We start from the raw sequence: 8,936 nt of genomic DNA, 5'->3' as shown, positions 1-8,936 counted from the left end.
TATTTTGTGCAGATGTTAAAGAACAAAACTGGATTACAAAAATCTAAAATGTATTATTTCGAGGAAGTAAAGAATCAAAAGTAAATTATAGAGTAAATCTTTACATGTTCTCTTGGCAGTTTTTGGAAAGAAAAAAAAAATAGAAAAAAATGTCATTTCCTTCCTTCATAGTTTCAACATGTTTAAACTTTTACTTCCTGTAGAAGAAATTTAACAATGACAGAAATATCAATATATATATATATAATATAAAATATATTCTTAACTAAAATACCTGTACACCAGCTTTGTTTGATGATATGATGGTAGAATACATTAACATTGGCCAGCAAATATCCTCATTTCCATTTGAACCTGATCTAACACTCCCAGCTGCTTCCTTTTCATCTTCTTGTTATAACTATTAGCTGAAACAGACCAACTACATTAAGATAATACACCATCCCCTTTAAAAAAAGAGGAAGAAAAATGAAATTGACTGACCCAAATCCATGTTTCTTAAACACCTCATCAAGAAACAAGACTGTGTTCCTCGACTTGATCATCCAACGGCATGTACTGTACCATAATTGACCGAATCTCTGAATCCATGTAGCTCTGCAAATGAAAATATGGAATTCAATAACAGAACAATGGAGAAAGATTGTGACATTTTGGACAAACAAAAACTAAAAAATTTCGTTTACCCGAATCCTGTATTTGTATATTGTATATCCACCAACTCCAATAGCAACCCATCCAAGAACAACAACCCAAATCATATTCCAGTTCATCTCAGTCTTAACATTTTTGCCTGCAACAAAAATTGAAGTATCAAAGATGAAAAAAATAAAAAATAAAACAAACAGGTCTGATTCTTTACCTATGCATATATCGAGTTCTCGCAGGTACAATAGATTATTACTACAGCTGCATTCATAACTACCCCAAGTGTTCTTGCATTTACACCCTGAACATGTACAAGCTGTCTTCGTCTTGCATTCGTCAATGTCTGCAGCAGAAAAGAGTAAATCGTTAATGGAAGTTATGAAAAGATGAAGGTGAAAAAGTTTAGTCTTTTTATTTTTATTACCTTCGCATTCGTGGACTCCATCACCATCGAATCCTAGTGGACATGCGCATCCTTCTGAACTTATGTTCTGAAAAATCAACAAAAAAAATCTCATTATTTACTGCAAAAATATTCATATGACAGTAAAAACTATGGCAAGTGTGTTTTTATTGTGACTACTCACAAAACAAGCAGTATAGGTCTTGCCTTCCTGAGTTTCAATCCAACATCCCCCATTATCAATTGTGCAGGGATCTGCAAAAAAAGAAAAATCGATAAACATGAACAGCAGAACCGGCCAGTTGTAGAGATAACCAGACCAGACTGTAATTGACGATGATTATATTGGGATTGTTTTACAAGACAATGACTTTCACAATTAAGTATCTGAAATATAAATGCTAGGATTTGTTTCATTTGTATGTTATTACTATATTATCGATTTAAATCATTCATTGCAAATTTTTCTAGCTTATTTGAATTGGATCTAAATATGAAGTGATTTTAGATAACAACTATCCAATGAACTTAACTCAAACTAAACACTTGATTCATTAGATTACCTATACAATAAGTATATCCATCACCCCGAAACATTACACCCTGCACAATAGGGCATTCGCACACTCTTCCTCGAACTGTATCCTACAAAGTTTTATAAATAAGAATTTAATTATTGATGAAGAACACGATAAGGAATATCTCAACATACATACCTGACATGCAGTGATGTTAGCAGCCTTATCCTGCCAGCATCCACCGTTATTTTGCAAGCATTCATTTGTTTCAATATCTGCAAAAGAAAGAAAAGTTCTAATCAGCTTACAGACAAAATAGAAGAGTTGAGAAGAAGAAGAAGAAGAAGAAGATAAACCGTCGTTTAAACAAAGAGCAGGCTCTGTTGTTTCTTGAAAGCCAGAGCAGATAGCTTTCAGAACTGCACTCTTGTCAAGTTTACCTATAAAAGGCGAAAGGAAATGAAATCAAACGCGTAATTAAGGAAAATTAAAACAATCAAAATGGATCGAATCATCGAACAGCAACAACAACCTCTATACTGTCTGTTGTTTATAACAAGTGTTGGCAATATTGTTACATCCCCACGAGACCCTTTTCCAATCTGTGCCTCTTGTTCAGCCATAAGAACCGAGTTTTCTTCATCTGCATCAGGATTCCCTATACATTTCTCTATTTCCTTCACATCCATAGCTGAAATTTCCAATACCAAGTAATTATTCATCGAACACATTATTTGAAATCCTAATCTCTACAAGAATATACTTACAAAGCGATTTGATGACTTCATTCGCGCATTCGGTAGTGTACTTCTGTTCATTCATCGGACATCGAATAGAAAAATCAGTAACATAGTCCCACCAAAGCCAAGGTTTACCAGTTTCATTAGCAATCTTGAAGAAACAAGCTTGTCTTAGATTCTGAAGAACAACATCCTTCCCATCATACCCTTTTGTAAAATCCTGTTCTGGGTCAGGTGCGCAATACCTTCCAAGGTTGATACACTGAGTCTTGCATAGATCGGTAAAAAGCAACTCCTCACGGCAAAACCAAGTTATGTAATGAGGCGTAAACTGAGTATATCCCTTCTGTTCAAGAATCTGAGCAGCTCCTTTGAAATTCTTAAGAAAGTTAATCTGATTCAGACATTTGGGTCCACATTCGTCGTTACTGCTCGTCCAGAATTCATACTCAACTCGATCGTCTGGATGGGGAAGAGCCTCCTTCCAATCAAGAATTATGGTAACCATCTCTTTGTTAGAAGACAACACTTTCTTGATGCTATTACCCAAAGATTGGTTGATAAGAGCAGACGGAATCGTTATCTTATGAAAATAATCGCTTCTAGAATCATCAGCATCTTCTTCTGGGGTATCCATAGTGATTAACGATTCAGATTTATCGTCTGCAATGAGAATAGCTGCTGCTCCAGCGTTTTGTGCATTCCATGCCTTCAAAGTGAAAAAACAGTCTGTAATGGCATAAACATACTCGATCAGAGATGGGTTATTATTAGATTCACGATTTATCAGCAAAACAAGAAGAAGAAGAAAGTGAACAACCTCCTCGATCGACGAGAATGAAGATTGGCTGGCTACCAGGCTTTGATTTGAATGAGATACTAAAATCGTCGAAGTTCTTGCATGATTTCTGGTTAGATAAGGGGTAAATTACAGTACCCGTCATACTTCCTCCATATTGAGGGATTCCAAAATTCCCAATTGCGCATTCATACGTATTTTTCAAAGAATCTGGTGCGGTTATCCTTAAACTGTTCTTCTCTACAATAAACTTTCCCAAGCATGACGACCCATTTAAGAGAAACCAAACCCAAAAGAAAACCCAAAACCCCAACTTCTTTCTCATCCCTCTTTTTCTCTACACCTGAAAATCAAATATAATTTACTTAACTGAACCGAACCCAGCAACAGGGGAATTGGGTTTTAGAAAAAGAAACAAAACTGCATTGATCAAGGTTGTGGATTTTTTTCTGGGTAAAAGGTTTGTCCTTTCGAGGGACTTTGTGATTTGTAAGATGAACGATTGAACTATCACCAAGAAATCACCAAGAAGAATGAAGGATGATCATTTGCTGCATATAAAGAAGTCGATAGTTCAATTCAAGTTGTTGATTGTTCATTGTCCCAGCTCAAAGTATCGGTTAACTTTTAAAAGATTTATAACGTCTTTTACATGAACCATATTTCTTGTTATTTCTTAACAATGAAAATAAATTATTTTTAAAAAACAAATAAATATATTTATTTTATTTTTTATAAGAAATTAAGTCTTATTAAATTCAAATATAAGTTACACATAAAAAAAATTAATTAATAAATAATATAACATAATATTTAGAAAATCAATAATGGATAATCTAGATATCAAAATTGTATAAATAATTTACAAAAATAAATTATTAATTGCGATTTGTTGAGATTCTCCAAAGATAGACTCATTTGAGTTCTTGAACGATCACAGTTGAAGTAGAGCAAACCGAACGAACCAATGAAACAGTGTCGTAAAAATCTTTATCAAAAATTTTGAGCAACAGTTAAAATTATCATATTATTCCAAGGTTAGTAAGCAATGTCGAAAAATGTCTTGTTAAGTGAAAATTAATCATCTACATATATGACCAAAATAGTGAGAAATTAATACAAATAATGAGATAATACTTATAAGGAGCCTTTCATATGAAAAATCAAATGGAGTAACTTTTTATTTGAAAAAATGAAAAATAACTTCAGATTCGACTATTCGACTATTTTGTCTTTTTTTCTGCTAAGAAGAGGACGAACACAGACTCAAAAATTATTAACAACACAATCGAAATGTATGAACAACAAATGATCCACTAATGATTGAAATTTAAGACGAAAAAATCGATCCGACTAAACAAATGCCGGACCAAATAAAACGCAACATCAACTCAAATATGAGTGATCGGAAGAAAAACAAATCACCCTCCAATACTAAAAAAGCAATTGAATGGACAATAAAATTTGATCTTTCAACCTCAATAGAATTTAATTTTTTGTAATAAATATATTTATTTGACCGCCTAACTCTAACCCTAACCCTAACCCTAACCCTAACCCTAACCCTAGAGTACAGTAGGTATGTAATAAGACCTAAAAAAAGAAAAGTCATCTAGCTAGATCCGTGCCCATCCTTATGTTTGAATATTTAGGGCTTACTAACTCTTTACCCATCTTTATCCTTGAATATTTAGGGCTTACTAAAGTGTCCTCTATATGACACGAGGTTGTGAGGCAGTCAAAAGGCCCTCTCACTTAGGGTCCCAACCCTACTGCATAATTATATCAATATGCTCTTTTAAGGGAATTAACACTTTAACAAGATTGTATAGCAAGATAATTTATATTTATATGTGGTTAAGAACCTACTTGAATCTAAATTTAAAATAATTCTTGCCCGTTAATTTATTGTTATGTCAATTAGTAGAAATAGTATGGGTAAGTTCTTCACAATGAAATATCGTATTTAATCTCCCCACAACACACAATTTTGAGGTTTTGCTTCCTATAAAAGAATATTGGAAAAAAGTTGGTCATTAACTTATTAGTTTAAAATTGTTGAGGATGGGGTGATCTAGAGTACAAACTTGTATATTTTCTTTTTTTGGTGAACTCTTTTGGGTTATATAACTATTGAAGGAAACTGATGAAAAGGTTTAAAAAGCAGTTGATAAAAATTTGAGCTGAATGAGCTACAAATTATATCAAAACTGAATATGACTTATAGACATTATTATTTGTCTTGTTTAATTGAATTTGGATAGATTACCAATTCGATAAATAGTCCTTCTTTCTAGATGTAGGGTCGCATTCGGTGAATACTCGAGTTTATTGGAAAATTTTGTTTGTTTATTTATATTCAAGGTGACAGGTATTTTCTTCTTTTTAAATTATAATTTACTTTTTAACTTAAAAGACATTTTTAGTTAAATTTAAATATATTTTTCTAAGATGAGTGATGAACACAAACTCAAGGTGATATCTTTAATTTGAACTTAGAACATTAATAATTTAAGATTATTATTAAGAATCGAAGTTAAATGATTTGATGATTTCATTTCAAAATTTATAGTAAAAAGTGAAATCTAGGCATAGTGTCATAAATATGATTACAAAAATCACATGAAATGAGGATAAGACAAAACAAAAGTAGATAAATATAGCAAAGCCGCCAATAATGACTAAAAAAACATAACTTTTGTACATTAACAAAATGTCTCCACCAAATCTAGAACCTAGCTAATTTGTATATAGCTGTTATTCAAACCAACAAGACAGAATTGACATTATTAGGATATCGATTCTTATGAACTGATGTAGACACTACTAGAAACTATATAAATTAAGAGGTTACATCTTGATAACAAATAATTTTACAAAAAGGGAAAAAAATGCAAACCCTAATTATAATATATATGATCATGATGTAAACCATTCATTATCAAAATAATCAATGACTCCCACCATGGAATCAATGTCCAACTCGGGCAAGATCTCATCAAACGTGGTCAAATTGGAGGAAGGAGAAGAAGAAAGGTAGTCATGATCGAATGAGGTTGCTGAGCTTGGTGGAAGCTGATAATTGAGATCTTGTTGAGATTGATCGCGATGCTCAACCTTGACTAACATTTGGTGGTGATTGAGTAGTAGTTGTTGGTTTATTATAACATTACTATTTGGTGAATTGGATTGAGATTGAGATTGAGATTGATCAAAGCTTAGAAGAAAAGGGGAGGATGATGAGGTGGTGGTGGTGGGAAGATGATCATGATCAATTTCTTCATGAAAGTCAATTTGTGTGGGAGAAATAGTTTTGCAAGTGTGATGGCCATAGTAAGTTGTTCTAAACATTGGAGATCGTTCTTCTTTCTCCAATTGTTGAACTTGTTTTGTTGCTTGACATCCCTGTTCATACTTATGAGTGCATCTGAAATAGCTTCTAGGGTGTTTAGAATTGAGAATAGATTTTTGACCATATTTTCTCCAATGGTATCCATCATCCCTTAATGAACCACTCATTTTCACCCATGATTCTGATGATTTCCTACATAAATATCAAAACCCACAAATTATTTTCACTAATCAACCATCTTCAAATCAAGATTCTAAAAAACTCATTATTACCTTCTTGGATGGCAGCCTCTACGAGCTTTGAGAGATGAAGATGAAGTCTTGATGCTCTCTTCTGATTCCTCTGGCTTGACATCGTGGTGGGTGGGTGGAGAATCCTCCGGTTTACGGTTGAGCATTGAGATTGTGTTGACAAAGGATCCCAAGATGTTGGCTACAAGTTGGTGTGGATCATCGAGATTGGATCCGAGTAGGGATTGGAGTTTCAGGGCAACTTCTCTGCCTTTGACTAGTTCTTGGATGACCCTTTGGGGATCGAATTCTGAGGATTCCGGTGGAGGGGAGTCTGTTGTTGGTGTCATGGTTACTTACTTTGGAGTGGTCGGTCGGAGAGATCTCCGGTCTAGAGAGTGATGATGCTGTTTAAGGTTGAAGAAGATGAAGGAGAAGGTTTGATTAGTCTATGAGAATGAGGGTTGCTTTTTATCCGGAATCCAAAAGCAGAGGAGAGGGAGAAAGTGTGGGTGTGAGGGTATTGCAAGGAAAGTTCCTCACTTCTTCAACCCCCACTCGCAATCTTATCACACTACCTATCACGGACGCATCAAATATCTTAAGATAAGTTAAAGTAAACATTTTTTTAAAGAAAAGTTAGTACAACCTATCTAGTTGAGCATAATAACAAAATCAATTAAAAAATAGAGGGTCCAAATGATTAAAAAACACCACAAAATGAATCATTTAAACAACAATAATAAAAATATAAGATAAAAATACTCAAGTGATTCAATTAATTTACCGAGCGTTTCTATTAATTTTTTCTATCATCGTTCTAATAATAGCGTTGTAGAGTAAACGAATCGATCGATTGCACGATCATTGAATATTATGTTTTTTCCTAGCACAATTGGGTAATCATGGGCTTGAACTAGAGATCTCACTTCTGAAGTAAATTATCGTACCTACACTCCAATTACTCCAATCAATTGGAAGAGAATCAATATATTATTTTTGTTTTAAGCGGTTCATCATTCCCAAACACAACATAATAGAGTATGGCCACAACGACCGAATTAATTATCTTCATGTATAAAGATGCATATTGCCTAGAAAAAAAGATTTTGAAATCATCAAAACCCCCTCTTTTTCCTTTTTCTACCGCACTACAGTTCTTTTCGAATCAAATGATACATCAAAAGATAATTGAAATATGGTTCATCGACTCAATATAATCGAGCTTGCATTTTTTTAATGTATAGAGTTAGTATGACACGTCATAACCATAATTTTTTTCATTTACGACGTTTTAAGTTAGAATTAAATTTGTCTCACTTGAGCTATCTTAGTAATTCTTTTTGTGTTTTTTAATATAAACTTTTCAATAAAATATCATTCAAATGTTTACTGTGATAATGTAGATTCTTTAAATACTAATGTTAATTTATACAAATTTATAAGTCTAAGTTTTTATTCACTTTAACAAATTTGAATTATAGATGATAAAATGAATTGGCCAAAACTAACAAGAAACATATATATCATTTTTTTTCTTTTGAAGTCTAATGTTGCTTTACTACTTCAACATTTTTATATATATTTACTATTTATAGATGTGATTTGAATGATTTAATTAATAATATAATATTATTTTAAAATAAATTTAAACTATTCATCAACACCAAGTCTTTGTTGTTATAATTTGAATGAAAAATAATTTATTATCTGATCTAACATTTAATTATCAATTATATCATCAATAAAAATATAATTTATTTTAAAAAATTAAGATTTTTCACTGTATATTTACATTAGCCCTAAGTACTTTTATTCCAATAATTTTTTTATTTATTTAAATAACCATTTCAACAAAATCCTTATGGATCTTATCTAAATCTTTAAAAAAAATCAAGTTGTAATAAAAATAAATAAGCATAATAAATAATAGGAAGGTGAAGTACACGCACTAAGAAAGCAGTTGATAAATGTTAAGTATGACGTATACGTGATGTATGTTTAACTACGTAGTACAAAGGTGTCACCATTTTTCTTTCCACATGTTTTGGCAATTTTTCCACACTTTTCCTTTCTTAATAATGTCTACTTGCTCAAAGGGAATTTTCTTTGTAAATAATTAATTTTATGCATTTTAATTTTAAAAAATTCAATTTTAATCCAAACATGATTTAGGTGAAAAAAACAATTTTAACTTTAAACTTTTAATGAAATAAAAAAATTATAACAAAATAACAGCGTCTCGT

At 32.1% G+C, this 8,936-nt stretch overlaps 2 protein-coding genes across 3 annotated transcripts; both read right to left on the bottom strand.

Moving 5' to 3' along the window:
- Window positions 1–463: 463 nt before the first annotated feature.
- LOC124910611 (vacuolar-sorting receptor 1-like) lies at window positions 464–3,534 on the bottom strand. 2 transcript variants are annotated; one of them, XM_047451282.1, is made up of 11 exons: window positions 3,130–3,530; window positions 2,337–3,038; window positions 2,102–2,260; window positions 1,926–2,009; window positions 1,768–1,844; window positions 1,615–1,696; window positions 1,236–1,306; window positions 1,073–1,139; window positions 863–991; window positions 687–793; window positions 464–597 (listed from the first exon to the last, which is right to left on the bottom strand). In XM_047451282.1, exons 1-11 carry the CDS (start codon window positions 3,431–3,433, stop codon window positions 511–513), a joined length of 1,869 nt encoding a protein of 622 aa, XP_047307238.1. In that variant the 5' UTR covers window positions 3,434–3,530; the 3' UTR covers window positions 464–510. The 2 variants fall into 2 exon arrangements, with proteins under 2 accessions (XP_047307238.1, XP_047307239.1); XM_047451283.1 differs by having other exon boundaries at window positions 687–991; window positions 3,130–3,534.
- Window positions 3,535–5,786: 2,252 nt separating this feature from the next.
- On the bottom strand, window positions 5,787–7,139 carry LOC124910609 (WRKY DNA-binding transcription factor 70-like). The gene is made up of 2 exons (XM_047451280.1): window positions 6,733–7,139; window positions 5,787–6,652 (listed from the first exon to the last, which is right to left on the bottom strand). The coding sequence occupies exons 1-2, from the start codon at window positions 7,038–7,040 to the stop codon at window positions 6,028–6,030; spliced, it is 933 nt and encodes a 310-aa protein (XP_047307236.1). The 5' UTR covers window positions 7,041–7,139; the 3' UTR covers window positions 5,787–6,027.
- Between the last annotated feature and the right edge of the window lie 1,797 nt (window positions 7,140–8,936).

Source organism: Impatiens glandulifera, chromosome 7 (assembly GCF_907164915.1).
Source record: "Impatiens glandulifera chromosome 7, dImpGla2.1, whole genome shotgun sequence".
Taxonomy (NCBI): Eukaryota; Viridiplantae; Streptophyta; class Magnoliopsida; order Ericales; family Balsaminaceae; genus Impatiens; species Impatiens glandulifera.
This window is presented reverse-complemented; position numbering and strand designations above follow the sequence as displayed.

Coding starts and splice junctions, on each gene's coding strand:
- LOC124910611 (XM_047451283.1), bottom strand. CDS start 3,433: ATGAGAAAGAAGTTGGGGTTTTGGGTTTTCTTTTGGGTTTGGTTTCTC. Junction 1,845..1,925: donor TGCTCTTTGTTTAAACGACG/GTTTATCTTCTT, acceptor TTTCTTTTGCAG/ATATTGAAACAAATGAATGC. Junction 1,697..1,767: donor CTAACATCACTGCATGTCAG/GTATGTATGTTG, acceptor AAAACTTTGTAG/GATACAGTTCGAGGAAGAGT.
- LOC124910609 (XM_047451280.1), bottom strand. CDS start 7,040: ATGACACCAACAACAGACTCCCCTCCACCGGAATCCTCAGAATTCGAT. Junction 6,653..6,732: donor AGAGGCTGCCATCCAAGAAG/GTAATAATGAGT, acceptor ATATTTATGTAG/GAAATCATCAGAATCATGGG.